Source organism: Prenolepis imparis, unplaced genomic scaffold (genome assembly GCF_030444845.1).
Source record: "Prenolepis imparis isolate NDT839.2.m4 unplaced genomic scaffold, iyPreImpa1.0 SCAF_1, whole genome shotgun sequence".
NCBI classification, from domain to species: Eukaryota; Metazoa; Arthropoda; class Insecta; order Hymenoptera; family Formicidae; genus Prenolepis; species Prenolepis imparis.
The window spans coordinates 14,800,078-14,823,846 of NW_028141159.1; the positions used below are offsets into that span (position 1 = coordinate 14,800,078).

Here is a 23,769-nt window from a genome sequence, read left to right on the forward strand (position 1 = left end):
AACAATATGGTATAGAAAAAATTTATGAGAATTTCTCTGATTAATATTTATCACAATAAAAATAATATCTATTACAATAAAATATAAAATATGTTTGATTAATTTTACTATGCAGTTTAGTAAAATTAATTAAACACGTTTTATATTTTATTGTGATAGATATTATTTTTATTGTAATAAATATTAATCAGAGAAATTCTCATAAAATTCTTTTCATACCATAATTGTTCCACGATTACCATGATTTTCAGGGTAAATTCTAAGAGAAAATTCTCTCAGTGTAAAATTAACATATAATTTCTTAACTCTTTTTTCTGAAGTCGCTCTAGTTAATTTTTGGTGATTAATTCATATACAGATAAAATGTACATGCAATACACTCACCGATACGATGCGCAACAGCGGAGCTTTATATATAGTACACAGCGTTGGTCTATATAACAAATAAGAAACACAAATTATATATATACAAAATAGTTTCAAAATAATTAATATTTAAAAAAGTCAATAATGTGCAATTAAACTTTTATTCATATCGTAAAATATATTTAATAAAATTACGTCATAAAAATTATTAAACTTTTTAATTATTTTTTTAGATCTAAATTTATATAAAATATAATAAAATTTTATTTTTAAAGTTAAGTAATTATAAATTAATATGTTAAATAATTATAAATTGTATAAACAATATTAAAATTATATATATAATAATATTTTTTATTATTAATAATCTATAATTATAATAAAGTTTAATGTAATATTTTATTTTTCTGTAAATTATCCCTTAAATATCCATATTTATTTTTTTTTGCTTATTATTTTTTTAAATTTTATTTTAAATTTATTCTTAATTAACTTATTTTCAACTTTATTTTAATAAAAATTTAAATAATAAATTTATTATATATAAATTATATATAAATATATATATATATATAATTATATATTTTATTTATACATATATTTATATAATATTAATTTATATGTTTTAATTATAATCATCTGCTTATATTACCGCATCGTTGCTCTGCCGTTGCCCGATGCCTCCCCGGGCCTCCTCTTTCTCTCTTCCTCTTTCGTTCATATCTATAGCGTCTTTTTGGCACTTACACAGCACACGCTCGCGAAATTACGATCGCGCGTTAATCAGCAAAATAAAATCGCACGACAATTTCAACGACACTCCCGACGTTAAGGCGACTCTATATATACGGCACTTCCGATTTGAATCGCGCGATACTTTGTGCAGAACTTCCGACATCAAAATCGTACCATCGTACGTAACTTATTTTCATATTTCGGCACTTCCGCTTTTAATCGTACATATATATTTTATATCGCCTATTTTATGCGCATGTGTTAATTATACGCGACGTATATTTGAGAGTACAGCACGCGAATTATAATTATAATTATACACGAAGCTACGATCCGCGCGGCGCGACGCTAGATATTTACGCGGAGTCGCCGCAGTGATGCCAACTGTCTAATTAGAAATTATCAGTCTTTCGCGATTAATCGATCATTGAAAAGATCGATTAACATAGAGCGCTTTTAATCGATATGTGACAAGTGCTTCGAACAATATTTAAACATTTTCCTTTTGTCCCGATTAAAAAGAACTGTTCTGAAGCAAGAAGAAAATTCAATATTTCTTTCTTCTGATTAACTGATCAAAATATTGTTCGAAGTTATTATATATAGATTGGAAAAAAAGGTGGGCTTACAAGATTGTTTGATCTGTCTCCTATAAACTTTTTTACGGGGGAAATATATAAAAAATAAAATTTATCTTACAAAATTGAATTTCTTTCAAAATTTATATGTTGTCTTTCAAATATTATACTCTTCATAAGTCAAAGATCTTTATCACGTACTTTATAAAAAAGCACAATTTTAATTCGCGCATGCGTTGTATAGCTGCCTTCATACTTCATATGAGATGTAACAGCTGATTGTAGGTTTGTAGACGTGTAGCGTGTGTAGTTGCAGTTCGTGAAAAGAGGTTAATGAAAGTCACCGTATAGAGGCAGATTGTAAAATAGTCATGATCAAAACTAAAATTTTTAATTGAAAATTACTTTCGTAGGATGAAATATCGATGCTGTCACTGCGTTTGTCATATTTGCAACATGTTTATGTTGTAATAGTTTCGGGACGTGTTTTTACAAAAATCGTGTAGCTTGTCATTTAACAGGTGCGATCAGCTGTGATTCTCTGCATTATAATATTTTATAATATTCAGGTTTCTTAAATTATAATGAGATAAAGAAATGCCATTAGCTAGAAAATCTGAATGCCAATAATTTTTTTTTATTTTTTTTTTATTTTTAACTTTATAATAATTTCTATTTATCTCATTTCTCTTTCTCTCTCGTAAATTTGCCTTATATATGAGTACATGATAAAATTAATAAAGGTGTATCATTTCAATAACTTTAGTTATGTGTAAATAAAAAAAATATACGCCTTGAAATATTTTAAATAATTTTTTTCTTTTTTGAGTCTGATATATTGAAAATAATTTTGTCATGAATATATATAATATATATATACATATATGCATATCAATTTTCTTCATATCTTAGTAACTATATAATTTGTTTGAATATATTTACGTTCTTTTTTTAATTCTATTATGCAATAGCATCAACAATGTTGATATCTAGTTTAATATACAATAAATTTAATTTATATAAAGTTTATATAATTTTTAAACAAATCTACATGTTTATCAGGATATACTTCAAATCATTTCAAATCATCACACTGTTTCATTGAATAGAGAGATGGTATATATATAAATTATAAAATATATATTATTTATTATACGAAAAGATCAAAGAAAGATTTCTGATCTAAGATACGACTCTTGCTATTTTTAATGAAAGAAGTTTATGAAAATATGATAGTTGTCTTGCGCTGCCAAACACAATGTTTAAATTGGAATCTTATATAACTCCAGTAATTCTCAGTTATGTAGAGAAATATGTAAAAAATTTCAAACCAGAACAATCACAGGTAAGCATATATGAGTTTTCTATATGTATATTCATTTGATAAAATGTTTTATTTTGTGAAATGTTTCTAAATTTTCTAAAAATCTGTTTTACATTTCTCATTTATAATATCAATAGTTTGGAAGAAAAAAAGGAATTTAAACATATACAGAATATTTGCATCATATTCTTGTCATGAAATGACATTGCTTTCATTCCAAAATATTAAGTGAATTAATGATATTTAGAACAAGTTTAATAAAACATTTTAAAATAAAATAAACAAAATTCTTCAAGATATTATAGAAAAAAAATATCTTTTCCAGGTATCCTTGTGGGGTGGAGATGCATCGTTTCAGAATCTAGATCTACGATTAGAGGTATTGGAAGAGCAACTTAATCTTCCATTTGTTTTTGTTAGTGGCCACATACATGAATTGTTGATACATGTTCCTTGGGTAAAAATTACCTCTGAACCAATAGTTGTTACTATTAATACTATAGGTAAATAACAAAAAATATCTGTTTAATATATTAAAAATATATTTTGAAATGAATAATCATGACTATTTTTTTTTATAGAGTGCATCTTAAAATTGAAAGATGAGAATTTTATCACAGAAGCTAACACGACGACGTTACAAAAGAAAAAGGAGACGGTGCAGTAAGTATTATTTTTTATAATCTAATATTATCATGAAATTTTATTAGCTTAATATTTATTTGATTGCTTATTTGAAAATAGTAAAATATATGTATATAAATAAAGAGACTTTGAATTTTTTATCATAGAGAGGAAGCTCCACCTGGGTACATAAAAAGTATAGTTACAAAAGTTATTAATAATATCACTATTCACTGCAACAATCTCATCTTGAAGTATGTAGAAGAGGATATTGTGCTTAGCGTAAATGTCAAATTATTAAGTATGCAAACTGTTGATAATAAGTGGGAGCCAGCATTCACTGGTGAGTATTTTTATGCATAATTAAAGAAGAACAAGAATCGTCCTTTGTTTTATTAATATAAATTTTGTTATTATGAATTAAACATTAATATACATATGAAATATTCATATTTACAGATGTGAACACTCAGGAAGTGATGCTTAGAAAAGTTATCACTATCCAGGATTTAACGTTGTGCTTAGATAAAATGGATGCATCGGGGAAGATAGAGATATATCAGGTATTTATTTTGAGATATATTTTGTACATATATCTTTTTTAAAAAATATGTGGAAAAAATAGTGTAAAATGATCTAGGAAGAAGCTAATTCAAATAATCAATTAAAATAGGATCCCGTTTTATATCGATGCTCAATGACAATCCGCATGATTATAAACTATCACAGCAACACTTCAAAGAGAGCATCCACCACGAGACTTGATCTTCATTGTGAAAAAATGGAGTTTAGTATGACCGAACAACAAGTACCGATGCTCCTCAGACTAGCGGCCTTGATAATGGTATTACAAACGAAGCAGTTTCCATTAAGCAAGGAAAAATCTTCCATTGCTGTGGATGAGAGAGAGGATGTTATACAAGGTTCGATATCACATTTAGATGATTTTTCATATAATATTTTTTTTTATATTCTACATATACATAATATTAATAATTTTCAGATGATACAAGTCAGGTAGTGGGAACTTCGACAGATGCTGTCGGATGGGGTGGATGGGCTTGGGACATAGTATCTTCTGTTCTGCCTGTTGATAATAATTGGTCCACTGAACAACAAATGGCATATTCTGGTCATACTATACACCTGGGTGTTTATATAGATGATGCTACTTTAACATTTAAGGTAATGAACACAATTTATCTTTCAACGGAAAACATTTCTGTTACATACAACTTGGGAACAAATGATTATATCTCATTTTTGCAGACTGTCGAAAGCGTCAAAGAACAGTTATTTTACAAATCTCGGAAACTTAGATACAAATCCTTTTTATCACTTCGATTAAATGGGGTTGTGATGGATACTTTAATTCAAGGAATCACAATGACAACCTTTCAAGTAGGAGTGGCATGCATACAGCTCTATCCACGAGGAACATGCAGTTGCGGGCATGTAGAAGTTGTTGATGGTGTACAGGTAAAACAATTAATTATTTTAGTCAGATACAAAGTTAGATAGAATGTCTGAGAGGTAAATTATTATTATAGCCGCCTCTTTACGTAATAGCTGGGAACTTGAATACTGATTATCTGAAAGATTCGTTGTTTGACAAAGAAGCCGTGGAAAACAAAGGGAAGAAAAGAGATTACAAGCAAGGAATAGATTATCACTTGACGATAGCTTCGAGTATAACATCATCTATTTAAAGGCATACATATAATATTTTACAAATAATGATAATTTTTTTTTTTTTCCAGTTGAAAAATTATTAGAAAGATGTCCAGCGTTCGTGATGGATTATGTTTATTGCGTGGAATTGCCTGATGATATAACGCCTGAAAGACTGCTCGAGTTCGGGTCAAACTTTGAATACAGGTGACTACAAGTGCTTAAAAGATCTCGATAGATATGCGTGAAACGTAACAAAGAATTTCTATAAACAGCCTTTTGCAGCAATTTTCAGGAACGCAGGATAATAAGATATCTATCGGGAGATCTGACAATCAGATTATGCTCCGGTATTTTTCATCGTATTGATACTATCAAACAAGCTGCAGCGAAATATGATTATAGTCCCTACATTGTAACAAAACCTGGTGAGTATTTATTATATGATGTTGAGAAAGAGATATATTTTATTTTAACTACAATCTTATATCAAATAAAAAAAAACTTATAAATAGAAGTTACATATGAATTTTGATTTTAGATCCTCTCATCGATGAATTACCTCCAGTTACATTGGAAGAGTACGAAGCTCTTAGAGAGAATGTATCGATGACGGAAACAAAGTTAATATTAAAAACAGCAATGCTGCAATTACAACTGACAGATCATTGCGTCATGGGAGTGCCGCGACAACGTAAAATTGTCGAAGCTCGGGTAAAGTAGCTATTATATTTTTTAAATATTTTAATAATTGTATAAAATAATTCTTAATTTTAATAATTATGTTAAATATATTTATGAATAATTTGTCTCTTTCTAGACCACTCCATTATCTCCAGCTCTAACGGATGATCCTTTTGTAAGCATTGAATGCGACGAAGCAATTGCTATCATAGTTCAGCCTATGTATCCGTTCAGACTCGTGGCTTGTGCGTCAAAATTGACAGATTTACAACCGGAAATGTTTACCCAATGCCATGCAATTACTGACATACAAGTAAGCAGAGTTTTTATGTATAATCATTATGAACACATCTCTGTAACAGATCTAATATTGGAATACTTATATAGATAACTGGAGCGAAAAGTCAACTCCACTTGACAAAAGCTTGCGACACTTCAATAGTAATGCCTTTCTCAGTGGAAGCTTCTTCAAAAATATTATTGTATCCTCAATATTGGCGAGACATAGATTTGGTTAAAAAATCGTACTCTTTTCAATCGGATAGTGTCACTATCACAGGGACTAAGGCAAAATTAATGGCTGCTGTATCTATAGCAACTTCTCTTTTTAGTTCTGCAGATACAACAAATCCACTTATCTGTTCTACTCTTTTTAATGACGCCTGTCAAGAGAAAAGTATGTGAATGATATAAATATTTTAATGTGGTTTAATGTTATATTTTTTTCAACTACAGTTATACATTTTTTTTATTTGTTGCAGGTCCAGTGTACTTAGAGCTATACCTAGAAAATATAATGTATAAAAATGTATCATCTTCTGTTATGATATCAAACGAAATGAATGTAAACTCTGTAAAAGTATTTGCTCTCAATGATTCGCAACAAGCTTTTATTCTTTCGGGTCCAGAAAATTATGACGGCAAGTTCGTATATACATACATATATTATACGTATCAATAACATGTGTACACAAAACTGTGAGGAATCTCGACTAATTAAACCTTTATATTTTTAGTGACATAGAAAATGTACCGCTTTTATCTAGTGTAATGCAGTTTCCTAAGAATGTCGAACTGCACACCCATACACACCCATCGCTTGTTTCGTTTAAAATTTCTGAAATCAGAGCTTCATTAGATCCACTTTTCTTTGAATGGTTAAAATATCGTGCCACATATCATAAATCAGGAAGCGTACATGTATTACGTTCAGATAGCCAACAATTGATCACTGAAGGTACATCGTCCGATACAGGTACTCGGAAAAAAACATTTCCAAGTCTATACGAAAGTGTGCATAGTTCATCGGACAAAGAGAAAAAGAGATCAGCTGTGACAGAAAAATCGAAAACACTGCGATACGATGAAACGCAAAAGAAAACTGAATCTAAAACAGAAGAGGAACAACAGGTATTAAAAAATTATATCGCAAATATACATAATACATTACATAGTGATTGTATTAATCGGTTACTGTGAAGAAAGGAATTGCTTTTAATATGATAATGATCTTAATTAAAGATAAAAAATAAGTAGTTTATGATAGATATTGCAGAAATCGGGAATATTGGTCAAATTAGCAGAATCGTATTCATGGTGGTGCAATCTTGTGCTAAATGGTTACATAGGACATATTATTATTTACATACCATCCAATACAATGAGTGGCATTGGCGCTGATGGTAAATATTTACTATGTTATTATATATTTTATAATTATTAAATAAAAAATAATTTAAGACAAAAAGATGGGGATTGAATCATTCTTAGATCCATTGACGGAGTCATTCTATTAATTTCCATCTTTTTGATAAATATTAATGCATTTTTATATGTATAATTTATAAAAATAATAAAATTTATTACACAAGGCATAGAACAAGCCAAAGACAGAGCCTTAATAGAGAATGAAGATTTAGAGATAATGATAATAAAACTACCAAGTCTTCTTATACACTCATCTAATCTGAATGCCGAATCATTGAACCCGTATCTACAAAATCTTCCTGTTAAATTACCAGAATCTATGTGGACATCTCGTAAGTTTATTCATATAATTTAGAAAAAAAACTTGCTGTTATTTTATATATATATATTTATATGATATAAATACATGTTTATTATTATTACTGTTACTCTTACTATTTTAGCAATACAAAGCTTTCCATGGACGTTAAGTCTTATAGACTTTCATTGTTATACAATGCAACAGAGGATACAAAAGAATTTCATAAAGAAAGTTACATTAAACGCTACAGTAGCTCTTACAACTAAGACAACTGCAATTCAATCAAATACGCTTACCGCTTTAAGTATTTGCGTACATATTGATAATTCTCCTATCTTCATTTCACTTTCAGAGGAACAGGTATTAATTATGAATCTATTTATTTAAATAATACTGACATAATATAACATAAAGATGTATGATTTTGAAATGCATTTTTCAGGTTGTTTTCATGAGCAATATAGTTTTAAATATTATAAAAATATTACAAACTCTATACGACTCTCGAGAAAATAACACAATTATACGACAGATGAGCAATGAAATGCAAATTGTTCTCCCTGCCATACCTCAAACTCCGTCCACTCCGACACAAATAATGTATCAAGAAGATACAACTACTAATTCAACTATATCTACATCGAAAGACGATTTAGGATATGGTGAGTTACGAATATATTTGAATATATTTGTCTCTTATATTCATTCTTATGATTAATGTGTAATTTTTACAGAGAAAGACACTTTAGTTGTAACAGCATGGATTCAGTGGACTATAACAAAGGTAGCAATTAAATTATACATTATGGAAGAAGACGGATCTTCTTTAAAATTGATGTTAGAACTGGAAGATATTATAACATCTTTAGATTTACAATCGGTCTATATGCAAGTAAAAAGTAAAATAACAACAGCTACGATATTACATTATATTAGGTAAATTAAAATATTTTTATAGATACATATATTATTTTTCTTAACAAAGATGAATTCTTTATGCTTACACTCAATGCTTTTTTTAATTTGTATTGTACTTATATTGTATTTATATTGTAATTTAATAGAGGTCCACACGCATTAAATTGGGAAGCTGGCGAATATGCTGGACTAGTACTCTGCGGAAGGGAAGATAATTTAGAGAAAGGCGATGATTCGGGTTTTCTAAGTTTTACACTTACTCGTGCGAAATCAGGAAATGTGTACACACGTTGGGGTACCCATAAGCGTTACAAGTCACAAAAGGTAGGACATTCGCAATCTCGTTTAAATTATAAAAAAGAATTCTCACAGTTTCAATTCCATATATATATATATATATATATATATATATATATATTTACATGTGAATTAATAATAATTCTCTCGAACATTTAGAAAGAAATGCTGATTGATTCGACGTTGTCCATGAACGGCTACATTTCTGAAATATTCATCAAAATGCAAATGGTCGATATAATCTTACCACTCAGTGTAATTGGTAAATATACCCAACTGGTGAAACCTTTTGCACGTCTCGGTTCCTCTATTGAGAAAAGTGCGGAAGTCACTCGTGGTAAAAGCACGTCAACGCCATTAACTGGTATAATTACTCTGAATAATGAATTATTACCATTGATACATTTGGAGTTTAAAGGTTTTCGACTCATAATGCCAGCCTTAAGTCATGCAAATAAATTGCAACACGATTTACTGATGCTCCAGGTTGTTGTTAAAACATTTTATTTTTGAAAAACTTCCCTAATGATATAATGTTTAAATTAATTTATATTTTTTTATAGTTGGACGGAATTCGTATCACGCCGGATGCGGAAAATCCAATTTGCAGAACTCCATTGCGAACTGACATATATCAATTGGCTGCTCAAGCAAATATATTAAATGTACCAGGTTCGGCCGTGGAAGATCGTCAGTATCAAATTAACGTTAAAGGAGTGTGTGCATATACCACCACATGGAGGAATTATCAACTAAGCATTAATAAGGTTTAATATTAAACAGAGACATTTTATATTATAAACATCTGCATATTTTTTATATATCTTATCCGAAACTTTAAAAAAAACTGTCTGAAACATTAATATACACAGATTTGATAATTATATAATTTCTGCGCATATTTTCAGAGAATGTCTCAATCATATTTATATACAATGAATGAGAATCCTGCATTGGAATGGAATAAACTTGGAAATGGTAGTAGTCTCGATCCATATTTCTCTACATCTCCTGTTTTAACAAAGTAATATAATTAATACGCATACATACAAAAATCTATTTAGCTAATTAAACTTTCTAACTTTAATGTTTAATTCTAGATTTGATCTCTGCTTGATCATTGCACCAGCTGTCACATTTAAAAATGACACGATAGTTTGTGGAAGTGCCATAGAAGTCAATTGCATTACAGACATAGAATTGACAATAAATTTGGATCAAATTAAATTAATATCGACGCTCAATAATGAATTTGTAACGCTATTGTCTGGAAGTTTTGAGAAGACAGAAGAGCAAAATAGTTTCAATAATACAGTTCAAAGGTTTCCTTCGGGCTCTCAAAGCATTAAACCTGTCAGTGGGTTAAAACAGACGTTAGATGATCCATTAGATACCGATTTTATGAAAGACAGTGGTGTTGATTTTGAAATGTCCAGTGTACATTCGACAATAATTGTAAGTTATACGGTACATTCTTATGGAAATAACGCTTCACGAATTATTAATTTGCTCTAAAAATAATAATTTTCAGGGAAGATCTGCGGTTGCTGAAACCATGATACTTCCACCATTTGAATTTTTAATAAATTGTGGAAAGATAACGCTTATTTTGTACGAAGTCCACAATGTATTCCTTGATTTAGAGGATGATGTAGTGAGTAATAGTTAATTAATAGTTATCATTTTAATTACAGTATTTTAATTATTGTTGTATTATTTTTTTCAGGATATACATAAAACTGATTGTGAAGACGATAACGATAATATAAAACAGCCACTATTTTATTTAATGATCAATCAACCAAATATTTACTTTTCTCAGCAACACTTATCTAAAAAAATTCAAGTATGCATTTTTTAGCTCCAAAAAAAAAAAAAAATAATATATTTGACGCTTAATTACTTGAATTTATATCTCTTGCGTTAATTAATATTATTGTCCGATTTATAGATATCCTGTTTTGACATAACGACGGCGCTTGGCGATGCCCAAAATCTGAACACGATACCGACTGAAAAGGATTTCAAAATTTTTATGATAGAAACGAAGCACGGAGATCCACATCCAGACACGGGCATCCCGCCTTCTTTTGTTACAATAAAATCTGAGACGATTCTAGGCAAAAATCGACAATTTTTTATTGAAATGGGAAGGCCTACGAAAATACATCTTTCTTTATCTCGGCTCAATCAGCTTTATAATATACGGAATAAGGTATGCCATGGAAAAAAAAATGCATAACATTTATGCATATTTGCTATCACTCTGTTTTACGTTCTCTTCAGGTACTATCGTGTTTTATGGACGGCGACGTTACGCAAATATCAATAAAGAAAGAGGAGGCTGTGGACTCTCAAAATTTAGCAACACCGACAAAATCGAAAAAATTCAGTGTACCTGATCTACATCTAAATACAAAACAAATCGTACTGTCTTTAAAGACTGACACCGGAGCAGAAATTATTATAAGTTTAGCATCGTTAAACGGGAATCTGTCGACACTCGTGAGACCAGACAGGATATATTCAAACTTATCTATAGATTCCTTTATTATATCTGCGATCTTAAACGGAAATATCAAGGTGTTATTAAATCCATGGTGTTGCAACATAACGACCTGCTTACTTCGGGAATCTTCGTACAACAGCGAAGTGATTCCGCAGATACAAATACAGGCAGACAGTGAAAGCCTGTATCTCGATTTTGGACCTGATCAGATTAAAATTATAAAAATGGTCATGCAAGATTGTCAGTTGCTCTTAAGCGAATTTGCCTCGTTCTCTACGAGCGAGAATAAAAATGAGAAGCAAATTGTACTCTCGACCGAACAACATTACAAGGATGATTTAAAGGCTGGTGCATTCCAATTTGTCGATGGCACTGCGGACGAGTTACCTTTTCCATATCAAGTTAGTGAACGTGATTATACTAAATTAAGTAAAAATAAAATACATGCGCCTGATTTTCTATTGTTTTTTTTACAGGTAGTATTCTTTGCTTATCCTCAGCAAGCGATGGCTTGGAGATATCCGCAACCGCGCACATTAACGAGAATACATATATCTCCCGTTCCATTTGAAGTAAGTATTGAAACAATTCGTTACCTTTTTTTTATAAATTAAAATAGTATCAGTGTCAGTTTGAAAACAAAAGGATTCGTTGCAGACGATGGACGCCGATGGCAATTATATTGACAGAATTTCTTGCATCCTCGAATATTGGAGCGACAGTCACATGTCGTATCAACATTACGCAGATTTTTACTTATCGGAAACGGATTCCTATCGATTGGATTTGCCGGAGAGGGCACCGGCACGTGCAGTGGCCTGCGTCTGGCGCGTGATTATTTCATCCAACAACAAGCGATCGCTCTCCAAAAGCCTCGTTTCCGCGCGTGCCCTCGCGGCTTGTTTGCGCATCGATTCTTACTTTAATCCTCTGTTAATACCCAACGTGCAGATCGCCTTAAATATCGGTGTGCTTCACGTGTCTCTGTACAATCATATCGATACGTCTATGTACAGTAATCTGCCGCCACCGCTGGACAGGTACACACTGAACGGGAGGATCCCCGAGATACAATGTTTCATGTCCATGGAACAAAAGGGAGCTGTTCTGGTGCTTAACAAATGGGTGGACGATTCCACGTTACTCGATATCGGCGGTACCTTAAGCGTACACGTGCTAGATTACAGTCATTTGACCATGCAAGAGGTGCTGGATTCCCTGGAAGGAAGATTACAATTGTCATTATCGGACAAGATAGACGCGTCGTTAACGAGCAACCCGTTTACGCTGAAATTGGGTCCGGCAATCACTCACACTCTTACGGTCTCCACCCGACTATGGCTGGCGTCTTTCGACGAGGAGGAGAAAAATGTGATTGTCTTGACGCGTTATGTAATCGCCAATGATAGCAATATTCCTATTCGTTTCGGTCAAAGTGGCACCGGCGACAGTATACTTCTCGAAAGCAGACAGTGTAATTTTTATTCGTGGCGACAGATTGGCAATCAGACGATACGAATATCGATCGAAGAGAACGCCTGGGTGTGGAGCCGGCCCTTTCCCGTCAACAAAGATGGAATCTACGTGATAGAATTCAATAATTCGATGACTGGCACGACAGTTTTCGTCAATGTTACGTCACTTTCCACTACGCAGAAGCTCGTAACGTTCTCGGGGCAGCTCGTAATTTCCAATCAACTGATAGATAATTTCGAGATGAGATTGGTAAAGTACGAGACAGATGTCGGCTCTAAGGTAACTGTCTCGAAGGAGATGTATCCCATACCGGGTAAGAGTTTTCCATCATCTATTATGCTTGAAAATAATAAAAAGATGGCTATGCGGCTACGTTTCACCAACTTGACGCACTTATCCTGGACCGGCGACATTCCTCTGCAACCAAACGTCAAATGGGGCCAACCCTGGCTCGTAAAAGTACCGCTTCAAGAACGCGGTCAATTTTTAAGTATCTGGGTACGGATTGTAACGCAGACGATACAGGATAAGGTGAAGATTCTGGCGGTACTGAGTCCGCTTTACATGATTAGATCGCATTTACCGGTGCCGGTTAGAGTTCAGATGGAAACTCCGTCCTTGAAGACGTCATTGAGCACGATGGCCAACGGTCGCGGCGAGTGTCAACAACTGTACTGCCCCGGTACGTTCGAGCACTTTCATCAACTGACGTTTCAACTGGAATCCGGTGTCTCCGCGTCGAATCCCTATGTGCCGCTCTCGTACAGCTCGGTGGATCAGCGAAAGTTCTTTAGAAGACCCGACGTCGAGGACATCGACAAAATTTTGCGTGATCTCAAAGACCGAAAGGACGACGCAAAATGGCCTTTCCAAGGAGACGACACAGGAGAAAAATGGATATCTGCAGAACAGCCGCAGACGCACGTACAGGTAAAGTACCAGGACGCAGGACTAGTCTCTAGTACCTTGTTGTTGGAACTGCAGCCTTGGTGCTTCGTAATGAATTCACTAGGCTGCCACATCTCGCTAGTATCGGAGGATACAGAGCTGTGTCAAATCCCTCACTACGGCATAGTCACGCCACCCAAGTTGGAAGGCACCTTTCACGTTGGCGTCGGAATCGGCGATACTTATTACACGTCGCAGACGTTACAGTTGGCGCGACCCGACTGGAGCCAGAGCTTCTACATGCCGCGAATCAACGGCATCATACCGGTGGATGGGAACGTCAAGACGTCCGTGGACTGCGGCACAAGCGTGTCCATCTTGAGCATCGGTTCCTCCATGCACGAGGACATGCGTCTCGTGCGGATCGCGAGCAGCCACGTGATCGCCAATCTGACGTCTCAGGAATTGTGCGTAGCCACGCTTGCGGTGCAGGAGGAAGCGAAAGACCTGCAGCTGCCGCACGATCTTACCCCTTGTAGCCTGAACATCTCGCCGTCCGAGGATCAAAGGCAAGGTACACCAATCGTACAGTGGTACACGCTGTATACGGAGAGCAATGTCGAGCCGCTCGTATTGTACGTATCTCTCAGCCTCGGTCACAAATGGTCCTGTCCGATCAGAGTGGACCAAGCGATGAGCCGCAAATCTGTCACGATTCCGAACGGTTCCTCGACCTTGCCTGTTATTGTGACGACGCAAGAGGACAAAGGTACCACGTTCGTCGTGATACATAATGACGATCATCCGCAATTGTTGATCGAGAACGCTTGCGGCTTCAAGATCCTGCTGGGACAAGCTGATGAAAGAGGAAGCGAGATATTACCGGATACCGTACATTTTACGTGGATGTGCGAGGTTGATAGCGGAGCAACGTTTCATTATTCCCTTCCCTGCGTCAGTAACAGGCTACCCGACACTGTTGTTCCAAACGCGTCGAACGTGCTGCTATTTTCCACCGTGCAAAACGATCAGATGACAGAAAAGGCAAGTTTAAAATGGTCGAGAGGAGTGAATCTGTCTGCATTATCGTCTACGCCGATGGATCAGTATCTGCGATTACCCTCCTACGGCGACGTAAAGCTAATAATGCAGAATCGCTGTTACACCACTCACATCAGCATCGTACCTATCTCTCAGATCGAAATATCCGCTCAAGATATTAGAAGCAGATTACTGCGGAAGAAGAACACGGCAAAGGATCATGATACAATCGCACCGATTCCCTTGAAAAGATCAGAAGAGGATAAACTGTTGCCGTATATACAAAGTTCAAGTAGCTCAACGTCGCTGACGAGTTTCTTCTCTGCTCAAGAAGACATCTTGCCGATGGAATCGAGTGTCTCGTCGTCGTCGAAGCAGTTGATTCCGAAAATGACGGAAAAAACTCGCCCTGATGAAAGTCAATCGAAGTCCAGCGATGCCACTTCGACGAATCCTAGGGAAGGCTCTGTAACGGTTTATCTGCGCGCGTGTACCATCGTCATTCTTCACGACATCAATGAAAATGCACAGAGAATCGAAGTCGCGAGTCTGTCTATGACGGATTTGGTTGTTACTGTAAATTCAAAGGCCAGATTTATTAATCTAAATTGCTACATAGGTGACTTGCAGCTGGATAATCAATTATTCGATCAGGGAGGTTTCGACTTCCCCGTAGTATTGATAAATCAGAATCCATTGCCCAACAGGGAGATTGTATTTTACAGCAATAATTGTTTACTGACGAATATGGAGAAAATCAAACAAGATTCTTTAATAGCTATCGAGTACGTCTGGGAAGTAAACGGATGTATGATAGGTATGTACATTTTACATGAAAAACATATATCTATCGAGAAAAGAAATATGTAGATAAATGTTTAGTTCACGTGGATGTATATTTCTGTTGCAGCATCGAAGGAATATCGCATGAGAATCGCGCCCATTAGCGCATATATTGAGGACACGTACATAACGCAATTATTAGATTACGCAACTACGATGATACCGCCGCGTTTGGTGTTAACTGACAGTCCCAAGAGGATACAAACAATAGCTGTTTCGAACGCAATGTACATACCGGACTACATTATGATCGACTCGAAAATCCTGAGCAAGCCGTTGAGATTGCAAAACTTTGTGATAGAACCGCTGTCTATTTTGTTGAGCGTCCACACGTCTGTACGATTGTACGTCGCTCTGGATCATTCTCCGTTGTACTTTGGTACCTTCGAGAGGAAGAATCTACTGACCACTCCTTATAGACTCGGCAATGCGCTTACCATGCATTACTTGTCCGGCGCTATATTCGGAGCAGGTTGACATATGATACATATGTGCAAATTACTTTTATCTTTGTTGTTATACATATAATAACGAAGTTATGCTTGTTTGATGTGGTCAGGTTGGGTGGTCGGATCGTTAGAAATACTTGGATCACCGGGAGGTTTGGCGCAAGCACTCGGATCCGGTCTCAGAGACTTCGTTTCACTACCGTTTCAAGGACTCTTGCAAGGTCCATGGGGTTTCATCGTTGGAATCACGCACGGGTCAGCTAGTCTAATGAAACACGTTACAGCAGGTATAGAAATTATTTTCTTCTTTCTCTCTCATTATTCTGATTACTTAAAAATATAATAATAAAAAGAATTAACCGCGTCTTGTTTCCTCTCGTAGGTACTGTGAATTCGGTAACAAAACTGGCATCCAGCGTGGCAAGAAACTTGGATCGTTTAACGTTAGACGAGGAACATCTTCAGCGACAAGAAGAGTCGCGCAGAATGCGTCCTCAAGGCATGGCGCAAGGACTTTATCAGGGTTTAACTGGTCTCGGAATGAGTTTACTCGGTAGTTATTCCTTTCTTTTTTGTTCTTAAATATCTTTGTCGTATATAATTACTAATTGTTAATTGCTAATCAGCGGCCGTGGCTGGCTTGGCGCATCATCCTCTGCAGCAAGTGTGGTCAGGCGAGGCGACCACCAAGAGTTTAGTCACCGGAGTCGGACTCGGTTTAGTCGGCGTCGTAACTAAACCACTGAGCGGTGCTGCGGAATTGGTCGCTCTTACTGGTCAAGGATTATTACAGGGAGCTGGATGGAATTCCTTGCCTGCGGTAAAATAATGAAAATATGTTTTTCTGCAATTTGTCACCGCAATCTAATTTTTATCCATTTTTCCAACAGCCACGTCAGAGACCAATCGTGCAATATACTACTGGCAATAATAGCACATCCGTGCGATACACCTGGCGTTTGTCACCCTTGCTCGAGCACAGCCACGACAGTATCCTTCATGTGACCAGTGCAGATTACGTCATTCATCAGGGTAGCAATCGCGCGGTGACGCTCGTCCTCACGCGACAAGCTCTATTGCTCGTTAACATGGCAGAGGACAGCGTAGAACGTATATTCTCGTTGAAAGAATTGACGAGCGTTGATCATGTCGCGGAATCGACCATGTTATGCTTGTATTGTCCACCGGCTGCGACACAATCGAGCAGACCTCTCTCGCCAGTCGAACACGAGGTAAAATGAGCCTAATTTTATGCCTTATAATCGAATCATGAGAACTAATGTAAACGCAAACTTTTTAAGATGAATCAAGAAATGAGAGCGCGAGTTGAAGAGTACGTGCGGACAAGCAGCACTGGTTTGGCCAGCGTATCAACTAATAGCGACAGACAGTCTGATACCTTCGAGAAAACGACCTCACATCCAGAACATACACTTACCTTTTACGTTTGTCCAGACACCCGTAATTACTTATTATCATTGTTCAACATTGCCAAGCGACAAAATCAGGGTTCTGGTTTCGCTGTTTTGTAATGGTATGTAATTTTCAAACATTTATTATAAACCACAGTGACTGAGAGAATATTCCAAATAATTTTGTATGCCGAATCAAATGCATTCAAAATGTTTTCTTTGGGTATTGAAACCTAAATTTTATATATATATTTTTGAGAAATTTGTTTTGAGAAATTATTAAAGTGATAACAGTATTATAGCGAGAAAGAAATTTCCAAATGCCCAAGTAAACAATTAATATTCCAAATTATATTTGAATAATCATATTTCTAATTTTTATTAAAATATATTGCATAATTGACGCTTTATATATCGTTTTACATAAAGAATGTTTATTACGAATATATAGCATAAATTTATTATCAATATATATATTATAAAGCTATATAAAATATTTTATATAATTGTAAAAAATATTTAAAATAACGCGTTGCTTATTAATTCATACAAAAACGTACAAATTAAAGAAAAGCACATGTATAAACTTTATTTATAAGTTATAATATACCATATACATGAGAAAGAAAAACAAATTTTTATAAACATTATTTACACACATGTAATTTCGACTTTACATAAATGTAAACTATATTGTATGTGCCAAAATGTTGCAAGCAATTTTATCATCATTGGAATTATCATGAATGATGTAACATTGATCTCTAATGATTCAGTATGTTACAATAATATATTTTACATACTCTCATAAAATTTGACAAATAATGAATGTGAAAAAGCTCGAGTTATATCAGTGGAGCTGAAGAATTAAGCAAGAACTGAAACATTCTATTACTGATAATATATAATATATATTTATAATATTTTATAATCTTTTCTTGTTATCTATTTAAAATACTGTCATGAATTCGTTCAATGTCGCTTAATTTGTAAGAAAGTCCACAAGATTTACACTGACTATTCTCAATAGATAATAATACTTTTCTACATATTACATGTTTACACGGAAGCTTGTAAAGAATACTATTATTACAACATTTACAATTGTTAGATATATTATATAACTCTACTTTTTCTGGTGAACTGAAGCGTTTAATGTTTGACAATAGAATCTTTACATTGCCATCTAGAGAATTGTCAATATCAGTCTCCACTAATTTTTCTGATTTATCACTTCTATTATGATTATAAGAATTATTATGAACTAATTTAGAGGTACTTGAAATTTGCTCTGATCTTACATTAGTGTTGGCAGTGGATTGTTTGGGACATACGATAACTGCTGGCAGTCGATGGCAAAATCTCTTTGTTTGCTGCGAATAACCATCTATTGTTTGCTTGCAGGCATCTAATTTAGCATCTTTGACAGTCCTCTTTGGCAAGTTTTTGTTGAGCACACACTTTGATACTTTAATTATCCTTCTGTCTCCTTCTATAGCTGAAGTTGCATTATGACCTAAGACTCTTGGTATACTCTTTATTTCATTCAAATTGCTATTGTCCAACAGAAATTTATCAATTCTCGACTTCAATGCAGTTGCCATAATTGGTTTACGATCTTCATTAAATGCAATGCCAGTGAATGGATCTGATAATGGTCTACCCCAGATTGCTTCATTCTGTCCATGCTTTTCTAATGTGGTCTGATCAATTACTTTGCCACTAGGTAATGTAATTGGCTGAGTCATTAACTCCCATGTAATGGGGTCTAAGAAACTCTCAGGAACTTCAAGCATCACTTTATTCTCTTGTCTGGATATGCATAAAAAATATTTTTATTAATTAATTACAAAGATATGTAATGTATTAATATTGTATATAAATATATGCATACCTGTTGTCAGTAATATTTGCAGAAGTAGTCCCAGTTTTAGTCTCGGTTACAGGCAATGTCAATGTGGCTTGTTTGGTCCATAAAGTGTACACACTTGCCACAACATCTTTTCCACAACGAGGTGATACTGTTCCCCAAACTTCAATCTTCCCTAATGCTGGTACCGACTTTTCTGTTTTACATATTGTTATTCGTAAAACATGAGTGTACATAGTCAAGTGTTGCATCGACATTTTAATGTAACGTTTTAAGAAATTTGCTGGTGCGAGAATTTTTGCAGGATCAATATTACTTGGATAAAATAATAGTCCAGCATCAGAGGTGCTCAAAAATCCATTCGACAATAAAGTAAATGGGATACTGTGATCATTAGTGTTTCTAGAGTAAAGTTGAAAACCCGATGACTTCTGCGATCCAACGGATGGCCAAATCAATATATGATTTATCCTAATGTTACAAAGAAATGTGATGTCTATATGAATTGGCGGTTTAATGCAGGAATATGCCAGAAATCCTTTGCAAGAGTCGCTTATCAAATTGGTCACATCGTGTCCTTCTGTGCTGATGGTACTGCATTTGATTTCTGGACGTAAGCGAGGATCACAAAAATTCAAAAGCATTTCCTTTTTTTTTTTTACACGCAGAGATCGTCGATATATATGATATAATCACACGTGGTCCAGCAATTTTCACGAAGATTTAATAATTCCAATCATCGAACATTTGTAATCTCAACTACTATAAATTTCAAACAAGCTCAATTATTATCAAAAGTATACACAATAATATAACTGAATTGATCTCCAAACTGATAAGCTTTAGACGTCACATAGATTTATTTATTTATTTTTTTTTTTTTAATATATATTTCTATATTTTTTTAAAATCTTTTTCTCTCCAAAACTTTATTTCATATTGAATACAGAAAATCTATAATAGTATAGAACAGGTACATCTCTTTCTATTCCGATATAAATTGCCAATTTACTGGCGCAACTGACATTTCTATATGTAAAATCATTCACACACATTCATTCGTAAGCCTCAAAGCTCTTGTACACAGGATACATCACGCGTACGCACATGCGCGACAAGACGATGCGACAGCCAATCAATTACAGTTTAGCCATAAGAGCGAAGGATGATTGGCTAGTGCGTTACTTGCATTGAATTTGAATAAAGTATAGTGCTCGCGGAAACGTGCAGAGAGAGATTTGATAAAATCGTATAAAAATATTAACATAAAATGCAGGAGGAAATAGAGGTTGACAAAGATATAAAATATAAAAGAAGAAAGTATCAATGCTCCAGAGATGAGCTGTAAGGAAAGATTGCAGCTTGTAAATCCTATAACTAAACCTATAGCATCTAAAAAACTAACCAAGAAAATGTATAAAAAAAGGTAAACTGTTGTTACCTTTTGTTATTACTAGCACTTTTTAGAATATAAATATATACAATATATAATATAAACCTATAATATAAATATATAATATAATACAATCTATAATATGTATAATATAACATATATTTTCATTAAAAGATATATGTTGATTATACATAAACAATTATTTATTTATTACAGCATCCAAGCACAAGACATACCTGCGCAATGGCTTAAAAGATGTACAGAAACACCTTTGTAAGGGAAACAGAGTAGCTTCAGTTCCTTCAAATGAATTGCACGTCGATTGTAAGGTAAATTACAAATATTTTTTATTTTAGTTTGGTTGTCTTTGCAGGGGATGTATATCCCATTGAAATTATGTGCCACTTACCAATTGTATGTGAGGACAAAAATATTCCTTATTGTTTTACTCTATCGAAATTGAATATTGGCACAGCGATGAATGTAAAGCAGTCTCATGGTGCTCATAAAAAAACATCAAGATTATAAAGATCTGTATGATGAGGTTAAAAATGCAATGATTAACACTTTCCACATCCCTATAGCTTTTATATTTAGCTTATATTTTGTATTATATATTTTAATATATAAATGTTGATATTTAAGTCAACAGCAAAAGTAGGTAAATATTTTCTAAATTAAATTAAGACTGTCAAGATTGTACAAATTTTCCATATCATTCATTAAACCATTTTATATAAATTGTTACTAACTTATATTATTAATCAAAATGCATTATTTTACAATATACAATCATATGTCTCATTGTACAGTACTTTATACGTTTTTTTATGAGAATGATATACATCTGTAAAATAGATAAAATTTCTATCAACAATTAAATTTATGACAAACATTTTTTATGAAATAATCTTACAACTTATACACATATAACAAATATAATTGATTTAAATTTAATGAAGCTTTAATTAATATTTATTTATAATTATAAAATACATAATCAAATTAAGGATTAGAACATTTTCTGCATTTAAAATTAAAATTTTAATTATACCACCAGTAATAATTTTGTCTGCATAAGTATGGTAAAAACAATTACTTATAATACATTTTTATTATTATACATTACATATTTTTATGGTAATAGAAAAAGAATGTTCCCCTATATAAATCTACTTTAAATATCGTTTATTTTATTGCCTTAAAATATTTCATTAAGATAAAATAATTTGAGAACAGATATAATTAAGATTGATCAATTATATTTTTTAAGGTAAGTTTAAATTGATTTTTGTTATAATTCTCTTCGACAATATAAACTTTAGAATGTTCTACAAAATCAAGAAAGACATATAGAAAATAATATCCTGCAAAAATTACATTTTCATTGAGAAATATTATCGAACATATAAGACATCTTACAGGAATTTTATACTGGTATTTTTAAAAGAGAATTTATATTTAAATAAGAAAACTTAAAAAAATATTTACAGATAACTAATATAATTAAAACTATTAAAAGCGTGTCTGGTAAAAAGCACTCTTAATTAATTGTAGCGTATTGTAAAGAAATCTATTTATTTATGAATGATGCGGAAGGATATCCCGTGCTCCTTGAATGAGATTATTCGTATAAATAATACAGTCGTATCTGCTAGATATTTATCACGTCCATACGCAAAAATAGTGCGTGGTATTATATATACATACATACATGCAATATATATTTGTACCTATATATATATAATATGTATGTGTGTGTTATATATCGTGAAGACTATTATCACCCCTCAAGATAGATGAGCGTAGAACGACGATTCGCATTCGCGCGCACAGATTAAACCGAAACACATAAGTCGTGATCGGTTCGATCAATTAGGGGAGTGCGAAATTAATTGTAGATTGTCAGCCGATCCTTTTTGAACTATGTTCTCTGCGTTTTCGTCTTGCGTTTTTTAAAATACCGCTGGATTCTCTCTTATGCTATTACAGGATAAGTTATATTTAATAACTAACGCGCGTTACTTATTCTCGTTACACATTGACAACTATAAAAACGTGTGTTTCTTCTTAGATTTGCGTTAAAACGTGCCGATTAATCGTCAAATAATATGCATGTGTGATCGCAGAAAAGTAATCTGCAAAATCGCAAGTTAATTACAGCTAGAACAGTAAAGAAAAGGAGTACGCAAAATAGTTGCAAAAAAAAAAGATTTGGTGAAACAAAACTCAAAGTACAGATATGTCACATACTAACGCGCTTCTCTACCTGTTTTACATTTCTGGATTGCCCAAGTTTTAAGCAACATTTTAGTAAACAATTATTGATGAAAAATGGATAAACTTCAATGTTTGTAATTTTTAAAATATTTTTTAAATACTTTGTAACATAACATATTCTTATTTTAAAAATTAATTAACAAATTAACGTTTTAATCAGCTGATTTCTGTCAAAAAATATTAATAAAGCGTTAATTTGCTAATTAATTTTTAAAATAATAATAGGTTATAAAAATTAAAATAGTAACATGTTGTAAATAATGTGTTATAATGCCTTATCTGCGATTAATATTTTTTGACAGAAATCAGCTGATAATTGTCAAAAATATTAATTGAATTTAAAGAATTATAACCCATAATATTTAAAATATATTACTATTTTACCTTTTATAACATATTCTTA

At 33.2% G+C, this 23,769-nt stretch overlaps 3 protein-coding genes across 9 annotated transcripts; 2 read left to right on the forward strand and 1 right to left on the reverse strand.

Annotated features, from left to right (window-relative positions):
* Window positions 1–1,959: 1,959 nt before the first annotated feature.
* Vps13b (vacuolar protein sorting 13B) lies at window positions 1,960–18,440 on the forward strand. Of its 6 annotated transcripts, XM_083053348.1 has the most exons (40): window positions 1,979–2,008; window positions 2,093–2,200; window positions 2,742–3,024; window positions 3,329–3,506; window positions 3,585–3,666; window positions 3,795–3,970; window positions 4,087–4,190; window positions 4,301–4,550; window positions 4,631–4,812; window positions 4,897–5,106; window positions 5,178–5,316; window positions 5,388–5,505; window positions 5,584–5,726; window positions 5,840–6,012; window positions 6,119–6,295; window positions 6,370–6,658; window positions 6,744–6,906; window positions 6,999–7,392; window positions 7,529–7,664; window positions 7,854–8,021; window positions 8,133–8,350; window positions 8,433–8,652; window positions 8,725–8,926; window positions 9,055–9,232; window positions 9,365–9,691; window positions 9,769–9,972; window positions 10,114–10,229; window positions 10,306–10,660; window positions 10,737–10,859; window positions 10,932–11,051; window positions 11,157–11,420; window positions 11,492–12,115; window positions 12,191–12,286; window positions 12,372–15,936; window positions 16,030–16,434; window positions 16,522–16,698; window positions 16,794–16,964; window positions 17,038–17,231; window positions 17,302–17,643; window positions 17,713–18,440. In XM_083053348.1, exons 3-40 carry the CDS (start codon window positions 2,938–2,940, stop codon window positions 17,941–17,943), a joined length of 11,301 nt encoding a protein of 3,766 aa, XP_082909474.1. In that variant the 5' UTR covers window positions 1,979–2,008; window positions 2,093–2,200; window positions 2,742–2,937; the 3' UTR covers window positions 17,944–18,440. The 6 variants fall into 6 exon arrangements, with proteins under 6 accessions (XP_082909377.1, XP_082909631.1, XP_082909432.1 ...); XM_083053251.1 differs by having other exon boundaries at window positions 1,960–2,200; XM_083053505.1 differs by having other exon boundaries at window positions 1,960–2,200; window positions 7,538–7,664.
* A 95-nt stretch (window positions 18,441–18,535) lies between these two features.
* LOC145944960 (RING finger protein 37) lies at window positions 18,536–20,786 on the reverse strand. The gene is made up of 2 exons (XM_083053712.1): window positions 19,718–20,786; window positions 18,536–19,635 (listed from the first exon to the last, which is right to left on the reverse strand). The coding sequence occupies exons 1-2, from the start codon at window positions 20,335–20,337 to the stop codon at window positions 18,765–18,767; spliced, it is 1,491 nt and encodes a 496-aa protein (XP_082909838.1). The 5' UTR covers window positions 20,338–20,786; the 3' UTR covers window positions 18,536–18,764.
* Window positions 20,787–20,857: 71 nt separating this feature from the next.
* Window positions 20,858–21,712, forward strand: Nhp2 (NHP2 ribonucleoprotein). 2 transcript variants are annotated; one of them, XM_083053838.1, is made up of 3 exons: window positions 20,858–21,119; window positions 21,303–21,359; window positions 21,443–21,712. In XM_083053838.1, the coding sequence occupies exons 1-3, from the start codon at window positions 21,031–21,033 to the stop codon at window positions 21,612–21,614; spliced, it is 318 nt and encodes a 105-aa protein (XP_082909964.1). In that variant the 5' UTR covers window positions 20,858–21,030; the 3' UTR covers window positions 21,615–21,712. The 2 variants fall into 2 exon arrangements, with proteins under 2 accessions (XP_082909964.1, XP_082910038.1); XM_083053912.1 differs by having other exon boundaries at window positions 21,460–21,712.
* Window positions 21,713–23,769: the final 2,057 nt, after the last annotated feature.